The 21076-nt window shown below is 39.4% G+C and overlaps 1 protein-coding gene across 9 annotated transcripts in view; it reads left to right on the forward strand.

The window, feature by feature from the left end:
* The first annotated feature begins 219 nt into the window (after positions 1 to 219).
* Positions 220 to 21076, forward strand: part of ART3 (ADP-ribosyltransferase 3 (inactive)) — a 38137-nt gene continuing 17280 nt past the window's right edge. For 8 of the 9 annotated variants that reach the window (XM_047798259.1, XM_047798257.1, XM_047798262.1 and 5 more), the window contains exons 1-3: positions 220 to 348; positions 1503 to 1580; positions 6997 to 7705. In XM_047798259.1, coding sequence (XP_047654215.1) covers positions 1512 to 1580; positions 6997 to 7705 — 778 coding nt within the window. In that variant the 5' untranslated portion in view covers positions 220 to 348; positions 1503 to 1511. Of the gene's footprint in view, positions 349 to 1500; positions 1581 to 6996; positions 7706 to 21076 lie in introns of those variants that run through there. The other variant, XM_047798258.1, reaches the window with a different exon arrangement.

Here is a 21076-nt window from a genome sequence, read left to right on the forward strand (position 1 = left end):
TGGGAAGTGATGGCTCTCTGAGAAGCCCCACACTGAGAGCTCAGAATTGAATGTGCTGTGCGGTTACAGGGAATTGCTGTGGCTTTACAAGCCTCTTGGAGATTTCATCTGTTAACAGTAGTGATTCCAAGGGATAGTGTGGGGCCAGATATAAATAGCAGAACACAAACGGGGTACTGCACTACTGCCAAGCTACTGCTGGGGGTGTTTATAAAAGGAAAAGCATTCCCTCTCAGCCTTCAGTGTCAACAACCGCCCATCCTGAAGACACGCTCACCACAACTGAGAGTGGGGAAACAGCTTGAGACCTAGCATCATTTAAACTTCCTCCACAGGCAGAAGAGCCAGGTAAACATTTTGACTTACTTACATTCAGACTACGAAAGTGAAGAATTTTCAAGAAAATCCTGATTTAGAGCTTGCTTGGCACATACTCCCTTTTGGCAGTTTTCTGTCAAGTATTATGTTCCAAATCTTTTTTATAAAGGGAAGTTTAACGCAAAAGTGGCATTTTTGTACTGTCTTTCAGTGTTTTTAGTGAAACTGCTCCTGAATAAAGATGGGAATCTGGGCCAAAGGGAAGGCAATTCTTCTTTCCCCTGTGCTATTTATTCATCCCCATTTTCAGTTACCAGAATATGGTGATTGGAGAGTAAAAAAGAGATTTCTAGTAATGTCAGCTTTGTTGTAGGTATGTAGAAGGAACTGTAAACCAACCTTTAATTGAATCAGTTAATGGCTCTGGGATAGCCTCAGCCCTGGAGGGCCTCTTACCCTCATGTTTACCTGTTTCTGTCTCATGAACATTGGGATGACTTTGGGGTATTCAGCCAGCAGAGTTATATAATCTTACTAGAATTGCTGCCTACCCGGTTCCTTTTAAATCTTATTCCTGACTTCAGAAAGCTATACAAGGCACTTGCTTTATTCTTGGCTTCTCTTAATTGTGAACATTTGAGAGAAGGAGATCCTCTTGGATAACCTTCTGGTTTTTACCACTACTGGCCTCCATCCTACCCAAATGGATATGATGGTTTGCAAAGAGAATAGAAGAATGGATGATGTTCGTGAATACTAACTCCTGGAAAATTCTTAGAAACAGGGATCTAGGGGACCAATTTGAAATGGTTGTTTTTCAGTTTGTGGTTTTCTGTGTATGCTGAGGGGATATTTAGAGGTAGGAAGAAAATATGACTGCAGTGACTGTGGGAGAAACATGTCTAAAGGAGAACAGAAATGGACAGATATAATCTTGAGCAAATTGCTGAAGTTCTCTTAGCTTTTGTTTCCTCATCTGTAGAATGATGGTGTTAGACCACCAGACAAAATCTAATGGCCCTTCCAGCCATTGGAAATTTATTAATAATCACTTCCCAGCCATCATGATACCTATTCTTACCCAAAATGAAAAAATATATATGTAATGCATTATCCTGTTTTACTTCCCAAAACCTTTTTTTTTTTTAAATCTATTTAATTGGAATTCCTTCATTTTAATTTAGAAGAGAAAAATGAAGACAGGACATTTTGAAATGGTCACCATACTGCTGGCACCTGTGATTCTAATGGACATCTTCCAGGTAATGTTAGGAATGGGAAGCATGTGTCATTGGAATGGAAACTCTTGTTACAACGTTGCCTGTGGCATTTGTGTCGGTTGATGATGGAAATGAAAACAGATAGAATAGGTAAATTACTTTTTTACAAGTAAATATTATCTTTTACACATTGATACATGTTAACTGTGGAAAATTGAAGAATTAAAATTAAGCAAAAAGAGGAATGTGAAAATCATTTACAATCATTTCCACCCGGAGGGCAAGACTCTTAATCAGTTGGTGTATATTCTCAGCTTTTTTTTATGCGTTTGTGTTTGTAATTTACAGAAAATAGATTCACACTATAATAGTATTTTTATACCTTGCTGTTAAAGTTAATACTGTGTTACAGATGTCTGTCTGTGGTATCACATATTCTAAAAATGTGCATTTTTCTCTAAGTAAGATGACACTGCAGTGTTTGTTTATGTGTTTTCCATTAAACTATATGATAGCCATTTTCACACATTGAGTATTCTTTTTCTCTGTTAGAACTTTTATGATCTTATTTTTTGCAATTGAATCTTTAAACATTCTGTAACATATTTTTTTTGTGAAATACGAGCCCTATATCTCACTTGATTTTTTCTCTATATTGTTAGCTGTCACATCACTACTGTTTGTCCACTGATTTGAAGTTCCTTCTTTATTTTTTTATTGTTATTTTTTAATTTCATTTTTTGTCTTTTCTAGGGCCGCACCCACGGCATATGGAGGTTCCCAGGATAGAGGTCTAATCAGAGCTGCAGCCACCAGCCTACGCCACAGCCACAGCAACGTGGGATCCAAGCCACATCTGCAACCTACACCACAGCTCATGGCACGCTGGGTCCTTAACCCGCTGAGCGAGGCCAGTGACAGAACCCGCAACCCCATGGTTCCTAGTCGAATTCATTAACCACTGAGCCACAATGAGAACTCTGAAGTTCCTTCTTTAAAATGTATTAAATTCTTCAAATGTCCACTTTTGAATTTAAGATTATGATCTATTATTATAGAACATTGTGTATTTTGTAACCTAGTCTGTAGTGTGACTTTTTAAAATTGAGGTGTAATTCACATATAAAACTTTACCATTTGAAAATGTACAGTTCAGTGATTTTCACATATTCTCTGTTGTGCAGCCATCACCCTAAAAAAGAAAACCTGTAGCTATTAGTGGTCAATCCCAATTCCCTCTTCCCTGCATCCCCTGATAACCACTAGTCTACTTTTTGTCTCTATGGATTTGCATATTCTGGATGGTTTTTTTTTTGTTTGTTTTGCTATTTCTTTGGGCCGCTCCCACAGCATATGGAGGTTCCCAGGCTAGGGGTCAAATCGGAGCTGTAGCCACCAGCCTACGCCAGAGCCACAGCAACGCGGGATCCGAGCCGTGTCTGCAACCTACACCACAGCTCACGGCAACGCCGGATCGTTAACCCACTGAGCAAGGGCAGGGACCGAACCCGCAACCTCATGGTTCCTAGTCGGATTTGTTAACCACTGCGCCACGACGGGAACTCCCTATTCTGGATGTTTCACCTGGATGGAATCATAAAATATCTGGTCTTTTATAGGGTTTTTTCACTAAGTATCACATTTTCAAGATTCATCCATGTTGTAGTATAGATGAGTACTTCATTCTTTTTTTATAGTTCAATAATATTCCATTGCATGGTTTATCCATTCATTAATTGATGGATGATTGCGTTGACCTCAAATTTTTTTTTAACTTTTTTTTTTTGGCTTTTTGGCTTTTTGCTATTTCTTGGGCCGCTCCTGTGGCATATGGAGGTTCCCAGGCTAGGGGTTGAATCGGAGCTGTAGCCGCTGGCCTACGCCAGAGCCACAGCAACACAGCAACACGGGATCCGAGCCGCGTCTGCAACCTACACCACAGCTCACGGCAACGCCAGATCCTTAACCCACTGAGCAAGGCCAGGAATGGAACCCGCAACCTCATGGTTCCTAGTCAGATTCGTTAACCACTGCGCCATGACGGGAACTCCTGACCTCAGTTTTTGATTTTTATGAATGAATAGTCCTGCCATAGACTTTTATGTACAGGTTTCTGTTTGTGTGACATGTATTTCCAGTTCTCTTGGGAATATACCCAGGATTAGTGGGTCATATGATGACTCTGTGTTTAACATTTTGAGAAACTACCAACCTGTTTTCCACAATGGCTGCACCATTTTACATTACTTATACAGCAGTGGTGAGGGTTCAGTTTATCTGCATCCTTGCGAGCACTTACTGTTTTCCTTTTTTTCCTACTTATCTTTATAGCCATCGTAATGGGTATGAGATGGTATCTCACTGTGGCTTTGATTTGCCTTTTAATTTTTTTTGGGGGGGTGGTCATGCTTGTGGCATGTGGAAATTCCTGGACCAGGGATTGAACCCGTGCCACAACAGTGACTCAACCACAGCAGTGGCAATACCAGATCCTTAACCTGGTGCACCATCTGGGAACTACAGCAACATAGTTTTGATGTTTTTGTTTTATGAATGTTTCATAATTTGCTTGACCAATTTTCTTTTTTTAAGCATTTAAGACATTTTCACATTTTTGTAATACATTTTTGGTAATTGTGTTTCAGCTATACAGGTTTTTGTTTTGATGGATAACTCAGAAAATAAAATCAGTGTGTTCACCTAGCCTTTGTACCTGTCCCTTAATGTCCATTCAGTTTTTCTTGAATGATGGTGGCATTTGTGAGCTTTTTCACTGCTCAAGGCACTCACTGTACAGAACACACAATCACTTGTGGCCTTGGACCAGAAAGACTTGATGTCTAAAATTAGACATGTGGAGAGTGGTTAGAGGCATGGGGAAAAGACAGGAGTATATTGGATTAACTCCTGATATGATGTGAGGAATGTGGGAGGTGATTTCCGGGCATGATGTGTTCTAACATGTTGAACTCCTGAAGATAAATTAGGCGTTGGTGCTCAGGATGCACTCTGGTACATTCTGTGCTGGAGAGGAAAGTGCATTTCTTGGCTAGGAGATGGCAATGATTTAATCTCCTAAAGCTCAAATTCCCACTTCAGGAAACTGACCTACAGACCTAGGAGTTCAGGGGTCTCAGTGACTTCCCAGGCAGAATATTTCTGTGGCTGGTAATCAAGATAGTATTGACACAGTTCTTACATTTGTAAAATTATGTCATGAATTGTCTGCCCAACATTTCCCAAGCGTTGTTATGAGGACCAAATTAAACTCCTTTTTAAAAAAAGTGATACATAGGAGTTCCTGTTGTGGCTCAGCAAGTTAAGAACTTGACAGTCTTCATGAGGATACAGGTTCACTCCCTGGCCTTGCTCAGTGGGTTTTGCCACAGGCTGCAGCGTAGGTTGCAGATGCAGCTCTGATTGGGTGTTGCTGTAGCTGTGGGGTAGGCCGGCAGCTGCAGCTCCAGTTTGAGCCCTAGCCTGGGAATTCCATATGCCTCAAGTGTGGCCGTAAAAAGAAAAAAAAAATGCTATATAAATGTCAGTGGCCCTTATCATCAGAAACATCCCATTTTTTGTTAAGAGAATAGGCTCTGGAGCCAGATCGCCTGAGTTCATCTCTCAGTTCCAAACAAGATACTAAATCTCTCTGTGCTTTAGTTTCCTCATCCTTAAAAAAGGAACTGATAATAATACCTACCTACCTCACAGGGATAGAAGATTAAATTAATTAATGTATATGAGTACTTAGTGCTTCACATACAGAAAGCACTCTGGAGAAGTTTGTTAGGCCTTAATGATGGGTGGTCGCACAGGGTGACTGAGGAGCAGAAATTTAATAGTTTCACATATGAATAGATGGTTTTATACAAGGACTAGATTGGTGGTATTTGTAGGCAATACAATTATAAGTTTGCTCTTGGTCTTAGACTATTTTGTTTGAAAAGTCTTTGAGTAATTCAAATGGGGTTATAAGTAGGCAGTTGATATATAGAGACCTTGCGCTTAAAGGGTAGGTCAGAGGTATTTAATTGACAGCTGAAACTCTGGGCCTTATGTAATTGCCTAAGGGCAGAATTGAGACTTAGAAAATAAGTAGCCTTGAGAAACTCCAACATTTAATGGCCAACTAGAATATGCTAGATCTACAAAGGAGTCTAAGAAGAAATATTTCTTAGTGAGAGATGTTTGGACAGAAGAATTGGGGTGGGAAACTGAATTGAAGAGGGTTGAGATGCGGGTGGAAATGAAATGGAGATGGCAGAGATAGACATTTCTTATAAGTTTGATTCTGAGGGGAGAAGAATGGGAAGGAGATAGTGTGGGATATGAGATCAAGTTTTATTTTACTTTCTTAAGCTGGTTCTCCACAACTGCTTTCCTTCCCAAACAGACACTTAGGCATTTTAAGAGTCATTCACGTGGAACCCCTTTAACAGGTCCTGGCTTAGTGTCTCTAAAGAGTCTCCAACTGTGGTTGCAGCTGATGTTACGGCTTGTATGGCAGTCGGTGTACCATACAAGTATAGAGTAGTGGAAAGGGACTGATGTGGAGGGCATTACCTTTTTATTTGTAGAAACCCTGAGATGGTGTCTCTGGGCAGATTTACTCATCCTGTGTTTTGATCCATAGACCAGAGCACAAGGTTCTTATTTAAGTTCACTTGAATATTTTGCCAATTGCTATGCTAGATTCTTGGAATTTGAAAGATAAATATAATACATATCTTGCCCTTGTAGAACTTACAGTATAAAACAGCCTGCCCTCCATATGCACACACGCATGACCCTGTGGTACAGAGGGCCAACTGTAATCCGGCTTCAGTCCCAGGATTCTCTGTGGAACTGAAAGGATAACTGTTGGCTGTCTGAAACCAGTAGTTATCCTTAGAGCTTATGGTTATAAACAAAGAAAGCCTTTTGGTTTTTCTGGGAGTGCTCTGGTTTTTAAGCCTGCATCATTGTTTATCATAGAGGCTGAAGAGGCAGAATCATTCCTAGCCAAACCACAGACAAAGGAGAAAACATCCTCTAAGAAAAGGGGGCCATATTTGCCATTATGTATTTATCCATCATGTAGAATATTTCACACCAGATATTTCGGATTCACTCAACAGCCTTGAATGGTTGAGGAAATCTATCTAAGAATGTTGTTCAGAGCCAGGACTGCCACTCATTTCTTCAATTTCATACTCATTGTCCTTCCCATGTACTACAGGGTTCAGATGAATGAGTTATAGGCATGGTCATGCTCATACTTCTCATCCACCAGTATTTATTCTTTCATACAAATAGGTCACAAAAGAGAAGTTATCACAAGCATTGTAATGTATCCTAAGTTCATTGTAAACAAGGGTGAGAGTTTTGGCTGGGCATGAGAGAATGGAGGCTGTAATTAAGAGAAAATGATATACAAATACCTTAATTTCGAGAGTATTAATTTTCTTTTCCTTTGAAGGTAAAGGCTGAAATGTTAGATATGGCAGATAATGCATTTGATGATGAATACCTGAAATGCACAGACAGGATGGAAATCAAATATGTTCCCCAATTGCTCAAGGAGGAAAAAGCAAGCCTCCAGCTCTTGGAAGATGTGTGGGAAAATGCAAAAGCCAAATGGGAAACTCGGAAGACTCGGCTCTTTCTCCCTGTGGCTTTTAAGGATAACCATGGAATAGCTCTGATGGCATATATTTCTGAAGCTCAAGAGCAAACTTCCTTTTATCATCTGTTCAATGAAGCTGTGAAAATGGCTGGCCAATCTCGAAAAGATTATGTCTATGGCTTCCAGTTCAAAGCTTTTCATTTTTACCTGACAAAAGCCCTGCAGTTGCTGAGATCTTGTGAGAAGAGTTACAAAAATGTGGTGTATAGCATAAGCCAGAATACTTCATTTACATTTGGAGGGCTAAACCAAGCCAGATTGGGCCATTTCACTTTGGCATATTCAGCCAAACCTCAAGCTGCTACTCACCAACACATCCTGTTAACCATCCGTACGTGCTTTGGAGTTGCCATTGAAACATTTTCTGATAAAGAAAGTGAAACAATTATTTTAATACCTCTGAATGAGGTTTTTCATGTGTCACAAGATGAGACTGGCAATAATCTTATCCTTCAAAGCACAAACAAGACCTGCAGCCATTACGAGTGTGCGTTTCTAGGTGGTAAGTGTCTGTGTCTCTGTTCCGTCTGTGCTTGTCTGGGAGGGAAGGAGGGGATTCTTAGGCCTAGGGAGAGCTCAGGAAGGAAATTCGGAGGTGTTTGAAAGGAAAAGAGACATCGCCAGTCTCCTGTCTAGTTCCTTTCCTGTTTCTTTTTCCATAATTTTATTTTATCAAAATAATATGTAACAGTATGATTGAAAGTTGAAAAAATAAAATAGTAATCTAAGGCACTGGGTCTCAGCCAGGGGCCTTTTGCCTCGTAGGGTCAGTTGACAGTAGCTAGAAACATTTTTAATTGTCACAACTGTCTCTAGTTGATATTAGCATCTCGTGCATATAAGCCAAAGAACACTGCTAAACAATGCGCAGGACAGCCCCTCACAGCAAAGCAGTATCTGATTCTAAACCTTTCTTATAAGGCTTACAGTGAAAAATAGCAACTTCCTGCCCCACCCCTTTTTGTCCCCAATTCCCACTCCTCAGTGGCATCCCTTTTTTCTTTTTCTTTTTTTAAGCTATTTTTTCAGGTGCTTACTGGCATGTTTCTAAGTAAATAGCATACTTGAGCATGTTGTTTCTGGATTTAAAATTTTTTATGCATTATTTATTGACTTCCCACTATAGAGAATGAGTATGTAGCATACCTTGCATTAGGTAGGAATTCTTTATTGAATTCAGCTATAACATAAATCCTGCCTGGTGGCTCTCATTTAATAAGAAGTCTAGAGGTGGGCTGCCCATAGTTGGTCCAGGAACTCAGCTACATAATCAGTAACTCAGACTCTGTTTTTCTTGTCTGCCAGCTTTAGCATGTAGGATTATGGGTGATGTTTTGCAGGGTGACTGCTGGCAGCTGTAGGCATCAATCCATATTTAAGACAAAAAGGAAGGAAAGGAGGGTGGCTGCCAAATCTGCCTGTTTAATTAGAGTAGAAGCTTTTCTAGAAACTCTCAGTAGATTTCTGATTGCATATCATTGACCAGAACAGCTACTTGTCCATCTGTAACTACAAGAAAATCTTGAAAAGAGAGAATTAGCTTTTCCAGTCTCTATCGTGTAGGGAGGGAGGGGAGACGGCAGTGAGAAATAGCTGTTATGTCAGTAAATTCAGAGTATCTGATAACCACCACCCTCCTCAATATTTGTGCATTTTCCCTTCCCATTCTCCCAGGGTAGTAAAAATTGGTACGTTTTTCTTTTTAAGTACTTCTTTCACCCCAGAGTTATTAGTTGTATGATTTTCTGCTTCTTTAGTTTTTAATATCCCATTAGTAATTTACCCCCTGAATCCTTAGAAATATAAGTCTCTTCTTAATACATTTAGACATATCAGATACATTCTTCTTTTTTCCTGAATATATTCCCTCTGGATTCCATCATCCTGCTTTATGAAAATGGCCTGAAATTTCTCCTCACTACTATTCTGAGACTTTCTTTTGCTTCTGCCCTTTGAGGAATCCCCTGTATCTTCTTAGATTTCCTCCTCTTTCTTGAGTTACTCCTTAGGGTGGCAGGGGGGATAGGGTTCTTCAGAAGTTTTCTGAGAAAAAGGATATTGAGGCAAATTTTCTAAGACTTTGTACATCTGAAAAATTTATCTTTAGGCTTGAATAATAGTTTGTAGATTTGTGTTTCTGTTTTGGAAATTATTTTCCTTGAAATTTTAGAGATGCTCCTCCATTATCTTTTAGTTTCTCATGCTGCTGTTAAAAGGCGTAAAGCCATTCTAATTACTGAAACTTGGAATGAGACCCATTTTTTTCCTCTGGAAGGTTTTAGGATTTTTTTTATCCTCAACATTCTGAAATTTTATGGTACTGTGTCTTGGTGTATATGAGTAAATATTAATACAACCCTTTCTCCTTCCTCCTATGTAAATAGCCTCCTGTTGGTCTTCTTCTAGCACTGTTTTCTCTAACTTACCAAAGGTGGAATGACTTCGTGTAACATGCAACACTGCCTAATGATAAACATAACCCTCAGTAAAATGCATCTGAGCTGGGAGGTTGTGAATGAGCTCTAAAAACTTGGGGGGCGGGGAGCAGGGACCATAGCTTTAGGCATTCTTGTATGTGATGTGACCTATCAAGGAATTCTTGTTGAGTCCTAGAAGTGCAGGCATGAACTGATAGATACAAGAGATGTTCTCTTCTGTATGTAGCATGAGACTCCTAAGCCACCATGGTTCCTGCATGCACCTGTGTAATCTTTTTCCTTGTGCCTGAGATGCCATTATAGGGGCTGAAGGATAGCCCTGAAATGCTATGAGGACTTGCATTGAAGGTACATAGCTCATGCTACCCTATTAACAGTATGCTGTATTCCCTGCCTTGCAGTCATCTGCAAAACTGAATAAACTGGTGAGGGGACAGCCTTTTGGAATCTTAAGAGCATGATTGTCTAACTGAACCCAAATCCATGTCTGCTGTTCAAGCAGAGCAAGTATTGCAATAGGCCTTGGAAGTGGGATAGACTTTTATTAGACTTTGACTCAATGTACCAAGACATTGAGATACCAAAAAAAATTTTAGAAAGAATGAGTAGAGGAGTGCTGATGAGATATTATACATAGGGGTAGGGGTTGGGAAAGGGAGCTGGTCCACTTTTGATTTAAGTTATGTGCATTGAGGTCCCTGAGACACAAAATTTAAGGGAATTTTCATGCTTAGGGTTGTATACTTGCATCATCTGCATCTGTGTGATCCTAGAGGGAGTGCCTCCTTAAATTTTGCATTGTGGGCATCTCACTTGCCTCACCCTAGTCCTGGCCCTGAGTTGGAAGGGAGACTATTCTCCTTGAAGGAGCAGGTGAAGACTGGAGCAGGTAAATATGTGTCCAGAGGAAAGTGCCCATTTCCCTCACTCAGTCACACATTAGACCTGACCAAAATCCAGGCCAGTGAAGCTGGCTCATACCAGCTCAAGGGAGCTAACTGTGGGGATTTATCTCTTCCCAAATCCTTATACATCACAGGGGTTTGGAATTGACCATGGGGAGTTCTCATGGTGGCAGAGTAGTAGTGAACCCTACTAGTATCTGTGATGACTCGGGTTTGATCCCTGGCATAGCAGGTTAATGTTCAGACCAACCACAAGGGAAAACCTTTATGGAGGTTCACGGGTGCTATTTGTGTGGAGAGCTCTGTCTGACGAGAGCTCCACTGCACTTTATTGTTTTTACATAAGCCGGAGTCTAAGCGGTGTTCTCTGCTGCCACCTGGAGGTAACTGATGGGAACTCAGGATCAAAAACACCCTAAAGTGATTAGTAAAGCTAGACTGATAGAAACACTAAAGGATAATAAACAGGTTTTTAAAAGCTTCCAGGAGAGTATAGTCAGAACCTTATTCCATTGTGACTTAGTAGAACTCTGGATGAAAAAAGGCAACATTTCTAAAAGTGATTAAAAAATTATACTTACTAGGAGTTCCCATTGTGGCACAGTGGTTAACGAATCCGACTAGGAACCATGAGGTTGTGGGTTCGGTCCCTGGCCTCACTCAGTGGGTTAACGATCCGGCGTTGTCGTGAGCTGTGGTGTAGGTTGCAGACGCAGCTCGGATCCCAAGTTGCTGTGGCTCTGGCGTAGGCCGGTGGCTACAGCTCCGATTCGACCCCTAGCCTGGGAACCTCCATATGCCGCAGGAACGGCCCAAGAAATGCCAAAAAAGACCAAAAATAAATAAATAAATAAATAAATAAATTATACTGTACTAAATTTAGTGTGCTAACACAGTCCTGTGTTCTTCTAAACTTCCTTTTTGGAGTTCCCGTCATGGCTCAGTGGTTACGAACCTGACTAGTATCCATGAGGAGGCGAGTTCAATCCCTGACCTTGCTCTCAGTGGGTTAAGGATCCAGCATTGTCCTGTGAGTTGTGGTATAGGTCGCAGACGTGGCTTGGATCCCGAGCTGCTGTGGCTGTGGCCGGCAGCTACAGCTCTGACTGGACCCCCAGCCTGGAAAGTTCCATATGCTACGGCCCTAAAATGACAAAAAGACCAATAAAGAAATAAACAAATTTGCTTATGATTTCCAAGATAAAAATGTATGTGGAGCCTATCAAACTAGTTAGCTAAAGGAAATACTTCAGTTGGTTAGGAAGTGGAGAGAATATCAATATCCTGGTAGATAATATAATTCCTGGTGGTCAAAGATACTCATATTAATCCAAGATTGTGGGAGTAAGTGGTACCAAAACCTTAATCCATCATTATAGAAAATTACCACAGGTTAACCACCACCTTCTTGGTTTTTTTTTTCTTTTTTCTTTTTATGGCTGTACTTGCATCATATGGAAGTTCCCAGGCCAAGAGTCAAATTGGAGTTGCAGCTGCCAGCCTATGCCACAGCCACTGCAACATGGGGTCTGAGCTGCATCTGTGACCTTTGCCGCAGTTTATAGCAACCCCAGATCCTTAACCCACTGAGCCAGGCCAGGGATTGAACCCGCATACTCACAGATACAATATCAGGTCCTTAACCCACTGAGCCATATTGGGAACTCCTAGGTTCTATACTGTTTTCCTAGAAATTTGACAAAAGTAGAATATCAGCTGTGTAATCAGGCTACATTCCTTATCATTTAAAATGATCCCATTAGAAACTAGTATCCATGAGGATGTGGGTTTGATCCCTGGCCTCACTCAGTGGGTTAAGGATTTGGCGTTGCTGCAAGCTGCAGACTAGGTTGTGGATGCACTCAGATATAGCTGCTGTGGCTATGGTGTAGGCTGGTAGCTACAGCTCTGATTCAACCCCTAGCTCCAGAAACTTCTGTATGCTGCAGGTACAGCCCCCAGAAAAGAAAAACTGCACTTGGGATCACTGTAGGGTATAAAGACCTGATAAGAAGCTATAACTTTGGGATTCCATGCACCTTACAGTACAAGTATCATATGGTTTATTGTCAGAAAACTTATAAGCAGAGAAATAGTGGAGCGTACATCATCCCCTGAACTCTCATTACTTTACTGAAAAGGCAGGTCATAGTAGATGAACTGGCATTTTGGACAGTGTTTCTAAAGAGAGGGACCAGACACACTCTCTCTCTCCTTTCTCTCTCTCTCTTTGTGTATATATATATATATATGTGCATGTGTGTGTATGTGTGTGCGTGCGCACTCACCTGTGTATATACACACACGCACGCGCACACACACATAAACATACTTTGCATATTAATAGAGTCATGGGAGCAGGGAGTATCAACATTTCTTGGCCAGAAGTAACTTTATTAGAAAGGAAGAGCCTTTGGACTCCACTGGCTGGAATTAGACTGTTTTGTTGAGCTTACTCAGACCTATGGAGCCAACTCTCTGCTAAGCCATCAAAAGGGGAAAAGATGATGAACCTACAGGGCTATCCAGATTCATATTTTATAAATCCACCCCTAGCACTTGTGGGCTCTTTAAATATAAGTACCTTCATTGGTTCTGATAGACACTCTTTTTAGCCTTCCCTAGGTAGCAGTGTCTGTGCTGTTATCTGGGGTTAGGGAGTCAATAAGATTCCATATAGATAGACCAGATAGAAAGCGACAGACTCATTACCTTGAGAAATTCACATTGAGTCAGTGCCTAGAACATTATGGAAGGCTGTTCAGACTTTATTTCCTGTTTTTAGGAAAAGGGAAATTTTTTTTATCACCAACCTTCTCCAGACTTTCCCCACCAGATTTGTTCATACTGATTTTATCAAAGTTCAACCAGAGAAATCAGTTGCAAGAAAATGGCCTTGGCAATTATAGGAGCTGACAAGACAAGTCCATAGGTCAGGCTGTCAGGAAGGGCAGGCTGGAACTCTTGGGTATAAGTTAAAGTTGCTGTCCACAGGCAGAATTTCTTCTTTTGAGAAGTCTAAACTCTTAAGGTCTTTCAAATGATTGAATCAGGTCCATCAGATTATCTAAAATAATCTCCCTGACATAAAGTTAACTGATTATAGATTTTACTCCCATAGGCAACAACTAGATTGTTTGAATAACTGAGGATGATATCCTAAACAAGTTGAGACATAAAACTGACCCTCACCCCTATATTAGTTATCCATCACTGCATAACAAATTACTCGAAGATTGAGTGGCTAAAAACAACATTTATTTTCTCATAGTTGGCGTAGGTTCGGGAGTCTGGGTGCAATGTAGCTGGATCCTTTGACTCTGGGTCTCCTACAAGGCCGCATTCATCATAAGACTTTACAGGGGAAGATCTACCCACCTCATTCACATGGATTCAGTTCCTGTGGGCTGTTGACTAAGACCTTAATTCCTCATGAGCTGTTGGCTGGAGGCCTCCCTTGTTCTTAACTACGTAAATCTCTCCAGGGACTATTTTAAGGCATGGCACCTTTATTCATCAGAGTGAGCAAGAGAGAGAGCCAGCAAGTCAGTCTCTTATAGCTTAGTTATGGAAATGACCTGCATCACTTTTCCTCTGTTTGCTAGAAGCAGATTACTAGGTTCATTCCACACATGAGAGGATTAAGTAAGGGTGTGAATACTAGGGGCCAGAGTTATTGGGAGTCATGTCAGAAGCTGCCTGTGGAGGTCCCGAGTTCTCACTGTGGTTAAGGACCTGGATTGTGTCTGTATGCAGCGGCATGGTTTTGATGCCTGGCTCAGCACAGTGGGTTAAAAACCCGGCATTGACGAAGCTGTGATGTAGCTGCAAAGCAAGTTGCAGCTCAGATCCAATCCCTGGCCTGGAAATTTCCACATGACAAAAGTGTGGCCAAAAAAAAAAAAAAAAAAAAAAGCTGCTACCATAATCTCAACCCGTTATACTCTGTCACCTCCTCTTGCGGATGCCCCAAATTGGCTTTTTTTTTCCCCCATACTAATGAATTCTGTGGTAACCTCTTCAAGCAGAGGAGAGTAGCTGTAGAACCACTGAAAGCAAAATCAGCATCCAGTTTCATATACTTATATTTTTTATTTGATCAGTATAATCTGTCTTTTAACTGGGGTTATATGAAATACATGTTCATTTATCTAAAGCAGATATTATATGATTATCCATCCCCTGAGTCAGAACAAGTAGACCCGTGCAAGCTCTTATATTTGGAGCCTGGGAATTCAGCCCAGGCAGAGGTTAACATGGTTGTGTGCAGCTCATAAAAAGCCAAAGACACCAGACCAGTCAGCCCTGTACAGATCTTCACTGGGGAGGCTGTTAGAATTTTTAATTTGAAGTCCTCATCCTTTATAGGTGATTTCTTTACTGTTGTAGATTTACATGTAGAGCCAGAAACTGTACTAGAGACAGTGGCCACGCATGCTTGATTTGCTCTGTCGGTTTCCAGAGACTTTTCTTTAGATGCAGTCAGTTAACATGAGCATGTATGTGGTTAACATAAAAATTGAGTTCATGAGTTGTGTTTGCTGCGTTTGTTTCCATAGATAGGTACTGTGTATAATTTTATCTTTCTTTAGTAATCCAATCCTAGGGACCTTGACAACCTGGTCATACAGCTAGGGCATTAGAATTGGCAAATGAGTGTATACAAAGGTAGATTTCAGTCAGTTCCCAAATGGGGGTGCTCGCTAACAGGATCACCACTTGAAGTTCAGCTCCTCACACAGCATCTAAGGCGATGAATGAGTTATCACTGCAGTGAATGGATGCAACATTGCATTGAATTTGCTTAGCTTAAGGGTAGGCTCTTTTCTTAGAGAACTGTGCTGTCTTTTCAGATATGAAGTCTTGTAGGTATGACCCCCCACCCCCACCCCACTGAGCTAATAGTTTGGATAAAGTAGTAGGTAAGGCTTTGTACTGTCTAATGCCAAGGCTCACACACTTTCTCAGTTCATGATCTCCTTGATGTCATAATTTTTTTTCACAGTATTCCTATGCTAAAATAACTACCTAAAAGTTCCATTTATTAAGTAAAATCAAACAACTCGGTATGTATTTATGTCCTCATGTCTTCGTAGCTGTTTTAAGAAGAAACATACATAAAAATTTTAGGTACTGTTACTTCATTCTTAGACAAAATAACTTGTTAATGGGATAAATGTGCCAATTAGACACTGCACAGTTTCTCAGATCTTGGATTCAGATTAACCACACCTTATTTCTTGATCCACATTGATTTTTCACATATATTTGCTTTTTATCACAACAATTGCTGAAAACTCAGCTTCATAAAATATATAGGATGGAACAGAATGTAACATAACTTTGAAACTGTCTTCTACCTAAAGCTAGTAGTTCATGTGTGTGTCTGAAAAATAACAAGTATGGTTGTGTTTTTCTTGAAATTTTAAGATATCCCTCGGTACCTCTATGAATTTGCTAGCATTCAGGGACACCTCCATCACTATTGGAAAATTTCAGGTCTGACAGATGGGCAGCCATTAATTTGTGAATGTGGCTAAGGCTTTATTTAGGAGCCAAATTTGGCCATAATTAAAGGTAAAATTTCCATGTGAAAACAGAACTTTTGGGAATTTGTCCTACTTCATGGAAATTTAGAAATTTCCTTCAAAATGAACCTGTTGCACAGTAAAATAGTGGGTCAGAGTCATGACTTTTCTTTCAGTGGGACAGTCTGTTTCAGGCCCTACCGCTACTGGTGGGAGGAAGTCCTGGTGTCAAAAGCCTGGTGGCCAACGCATATTGCCAGAAATTCCAGTCAGCCAAGAAATTGTAATTTTTTTGAGATCCAAAGGAGATAGGGACTCCTGGGAAGGCTGTATTTACTGTTGTCTGGCTGCTGTGCTAAGGCTTCTTACTGTAGAGTTCCCTGCTTAATGATGACTTTTTAGCTTTTCCAGTGTGGCTGGCAGGAATACCCACTGTTCTTCATCCTCTGGGTTTTTTCCCTGGCCTTGGGTAGTTGCCTCACACAAGTTAAACTGATTAGTACTTGCCGAATTCTCAAGGAAAACACTTTGAAGATATTTGGGGTTCTCTGTGTAGCTCCTTTCTCTTTAGTAGTCTGTAAAAACAAAACTATGCTGTATTTTTCTTTGTGGAAAAAATTTAAACGGCTAAATCATTATAAGACTATTTGAGTTTTTAAATTTGAGTTACTTTTGATAAGTTATGTATTTCTAGGAATTTGTCCATTTGTCTTATATTTCAAATTTATTGGCATTGGAGTTCCTGCTGTGGTGCAGTAGGTTAAGAATCTAACTGCAATAGCTCAGGTCACTGTGAAGATGTGGGTTCAATCCTCAGCCCCGCACAGTAAGTTAAAGGATCCAGCATTGCTGCAGCTAAGTCATAGGTTGTAGCTGCAGCTCGCATTCGATCCCTGGCCTAGGAACGTCTATCTACTGCAGGTGCGGCCATAAAAAAAATTTATTGGCCTAAAGCTAGTCACAGTAATCCCATGTTTTTTCATACCTGCTGAACCTGTGAGTATGTTCCCTTTCCCAATCCCAGTATATTTGTGCCTTCTGCTATTTGTTTCTGGATCAATCTCTTACCCATGTTTAATCCTGCTACTGTTTTTTTTTGTTTTGTTTTGTTTTGTTTTTTGCTAAGGTATGGTTGATTCACAGTTGTATTAATTTTATGTGTACAGCAGAGTGATTCAGCTATATATGTATTTTTCAGATTATTTTCCATTGTAGGTAATACACAATATTGAATAGAGTTCCCTGTGTTACATAGAAAATCCTTATTGCTTATCTATTTTACATATAGTAGTTTGTATTTGTTAATCCTGTAGTCCTAATTTAACCCTCCCCATTCCACCCTTTTTTCTTTGGTAACACTAAATTTGTCTTCTGTGTTTGTGAGTCTACTTTGTATGTAGATTCATTTGTATTATTTTTTAGATTCTGCATATGAGTGATATATAATATTTGTCTTTGGCTTATTGCTTCTCTAGGTCCATCCGTGTTGCTGCAAATGGCAATATTTCATTTTTTATGACTAATATATATATGTGTATGTGTACCTATACATACACACACCATATCTTCTTAAACCAGGCATCACTTAATGGGAACTTACTTAGTTTCCATGTCTTAGCTCTTCTAAATAGTGCTGCTGTGAACAATGACACGCATGTTTCTTTTTGATTTTCATCTTTTCCAGATATATGCCGAGGAATGGGATTGCTGGTTTACATGATAACTCTATTTTTAGTTTCTTAAGAAACCTCCATACTCTTTTCCATAGTTGCTACACAAATTTACATTCCCATCAACTGTGTAGGCAGGTTCTCTTCATACCCTCTCCAGCATTTATCATTTGCAGACTTTTTGATGATAGCCATTCCAGTAGGTATGAGATATCTCATTGTGATTTTGATTTGCCTTTCTCTAACAATTAGTGAGAGCATCTTTTCATGTGCCTGTTGGCCGTCTGTATGTCTTCTTTGGAAAAATATTCAAGTTGTCTTCCCTTTTTTGTTTGGATTTTTTTATGTTGAATTGTATGAGCTATTTATGTATTTCGAATATTAACCCCTTGTCAGTCCTGTCATTTGCAAATATTTTCTCCCATCCTGTAGTTTGTCCTTTTGTTCTGTTGATGGTGTCCTTTACTCTTCAAAAGCTCTTAAGTTTGATTAGATCCCATTTGTTTGTTTTTTATTTACTTCTTTTGTTCTGGGAGACTAAGAAAATATTGCTACAGTTATGTCAGAGAATGTTTTGTCTATATTCTCTTCTAGGAGTTTACTGTGTCTTATCTTTCTTTCTTTCTTTTTTTTTTCCATTTTTGGTCACCCTGCAGCATATGGAACTCCTAGGCCAGGGATCAAATCTGAGCCGCAGCCTCAACCTAAGCTGAAGCTGCAGCAACAGCGGATCTCTAACCTGCTGTGCCAGGCGGGGATCAAACCCGCATTCCGGCACTCCCAAGACACTGCCAGTCCTGTTGTGCCACAGCAGGAGCTCCAGTGGTGTCTTGTCTTATATTTAAGACTTAAAGCCATCTTGAGCTTATTTTTGTATATGGTAGGAGGCTAAGTTCTAACTTCATTGATTTACATGCAACACCACTTGCTAAATAGACTGTCTCTTCACAGTTGCATATTCTTGCCTCCTTTGTTGAAAGTTAATTGTCCATAGTGGGTTTATTTTTGGGCTCTCTAATCTCTTTCATTGATCCCTATGTCTGTTTTTGTGCCAATTCTATGCTGTTGTTTTGATTACTGTAGCTTTGCAGTATTGTTTGACGCCTAGGAGAGTTATGCCTCCAGCTTTGTTCCTTTTCCTCAAGATGCTTCTGGGTCTTTTGTCATTCCATATAAATTTCCGGATTATTTGTTATAGTTCTGTGAAAAATGGAATGGGCATTTTGATAGGGATAGCATTAAAACTTTAGATTTCTTTGAGTAGTATGGCCATTTTAATGGTATTAATCCTTCCTGTCTAAGAGCATGGAGTATTGTTCCATTTCTTTGAATCATATTCAGTTTGCTTTTCCAGTGTTTTATAGTTTTCAGTGTATAGAGTCTTTGACTTCCTTGGTTAAGTTTATTCCTTGGTATTTTATTTCTTTTGATGTTACTTTAAACAGGATTATTTTTTTAACTTTCTCTTTCTGGTATTTCATTGTTAGTTTAAAGAAATGCAACAGATCTCTGTACATCAATTTTTTATCCTGCTTCCTTGCTGAATTCACTTATTCTCATAGTTTCTGTGTGGAGTCTTTAGGCTTCTCTATATAGAACATCATGTCATCTGCAAATAGTGACAACTTTACCTCTTCCCTTCAAATTTTATTTTTTGTCTGATTGCTGTGGCTATGACTTCTGATACTGTGTTGAATAGAAATTGTGAGAATGAACATCCTTATATTGTTCCTGAATTTTGCAGGGAGACCTTCAGCTTTTCACCACTGAATATGATGTTGGCTGTGGGATTGTTGTAAATGCCTTTTATTAATGTTGAGCTATTCTGTACCCACTTTGGCAAGAATTTTTTTCATGAATGGATGCTGAATTTTATCACATGCTTTTTGTATACCTATCAAAATGATCATGTGGTTTTTGTCTTTTATTAATGTGGTATATCACATTGATTTACTTATGTTGAACCATCTTTGTGACCTTGGAATGAATCCAACTTGATCATGGTGCATAACCCTCTTTATATATTGTTGGATTTGGTTTGCTAATATTTTGTTGAGGTTTTGAATCCATATTCATTGAAGATGTTGGCCTGTAATTTTCATTTTTTTGTAGTGTCTTTGGTTTTGATATCACCAAGATGATGCCTTCATATGGAATGATTTTAAGAGCTTTCCCTCCTCTTCAGTCTTTTGGAATAGTTTGAGAAGGATAGTTATAAGTTCTTTATATGTTTGGTAGAATTCCCCAGTGAAACTACCTGTTCTTGGACTTTTGTTTGCAGGGAGTTTTTAAATTATGGATTTTATTTCACTTCTAATGATCAGTCTGTTCAGATTATCTGTTTCTTCTTGACTCAGTTTTGGCAAGCTGTATGTTTCTGGAACCTGTTCCATTTCTTCTAGGTTTTCCAGTTTGTTGGCATATAATTGCTCATAGTATTCTTTTATAATTCTTTGTATTTCTGCAGTACTGGTTGTTATATCTCATCTTTTCATTTCTTATTTTATTTGGGTCTTCTGTCTTTTCCTCTTGGTGAGTCTGGCTATAGGTTTGTCAATTTTGTTCATCCTTTCAAAAAACTTGCCGTTAGTTTTGTTGATCTTTCAATTGTTTTTTGATCTCTATTTTAATTTATTTTTTCTCTGATCTTTATTATTTCATTCCTGCTGCTGAGTTTTGGTTTGGTTTATTCTTTTTCTAGCTCTTTTAGGTGATAAGTTAGGTTGTTTATTTGAAACTTTTCTTGTTTCTTAATTCCTGTATTGCTATGACCTTCTCTCTTAGAACTACTTTTGCTGCATCTCATAGATTTGTAAGGTTGTGTTTTCATTGTCATTTGTCTTGAAGTATTTTCTGATTTCCTCATTGACCCATTAGTTTTTTAGTTACATATTGTTTGGACTTCATCTGATCTTTTTTCTCCCCATTTTTATTTCCAGGGTTGATTTCTAGTTTCAAACTATTGTCAGAAAAGATGCTTGAAATAATTTTGATCCTCTTAAATTTGTTGAGACTTGTTTTTGTGTCCTAGTATGTGGTCTAACTTAGAGAGTGTTCCAGGAGCACTTGAAAGAATTTGTGTTCTGAGGTTTGGGGATGTAATGTCCTATAGATGTCAGTTAAGTCCAAATGGCCTATTGTGTGTCATGTAGAATCTCTGTTGCTTTACTGATTTTGTCTGGAATATCTGTCCATTGATGTCAGTGGAGTATTAAAGTCTCCTACTATTGTATTCCTGTCACTTTCTCTCTTTTATGTCTGTTAATGTTTGTTGTATATATCTAGGTGCTCCTATATTGGATGTATATATGTTGAAAAATGTAAAATCCTCT

Source organism: Phacochoerus africanus, chromosome 10 (assembly GCF_016906955.1).
Source record: "Phacochoerus africanus isolate WHEZ1 chromosome 10, ROS_Pafr_v1, whole genome shotgun sequence".
NCBI lineage: Eukaryota > Metazoa > Chordata > Mammalia > Artiodactyla > Suidae > Phacochoerus > Phacochoerus africanus.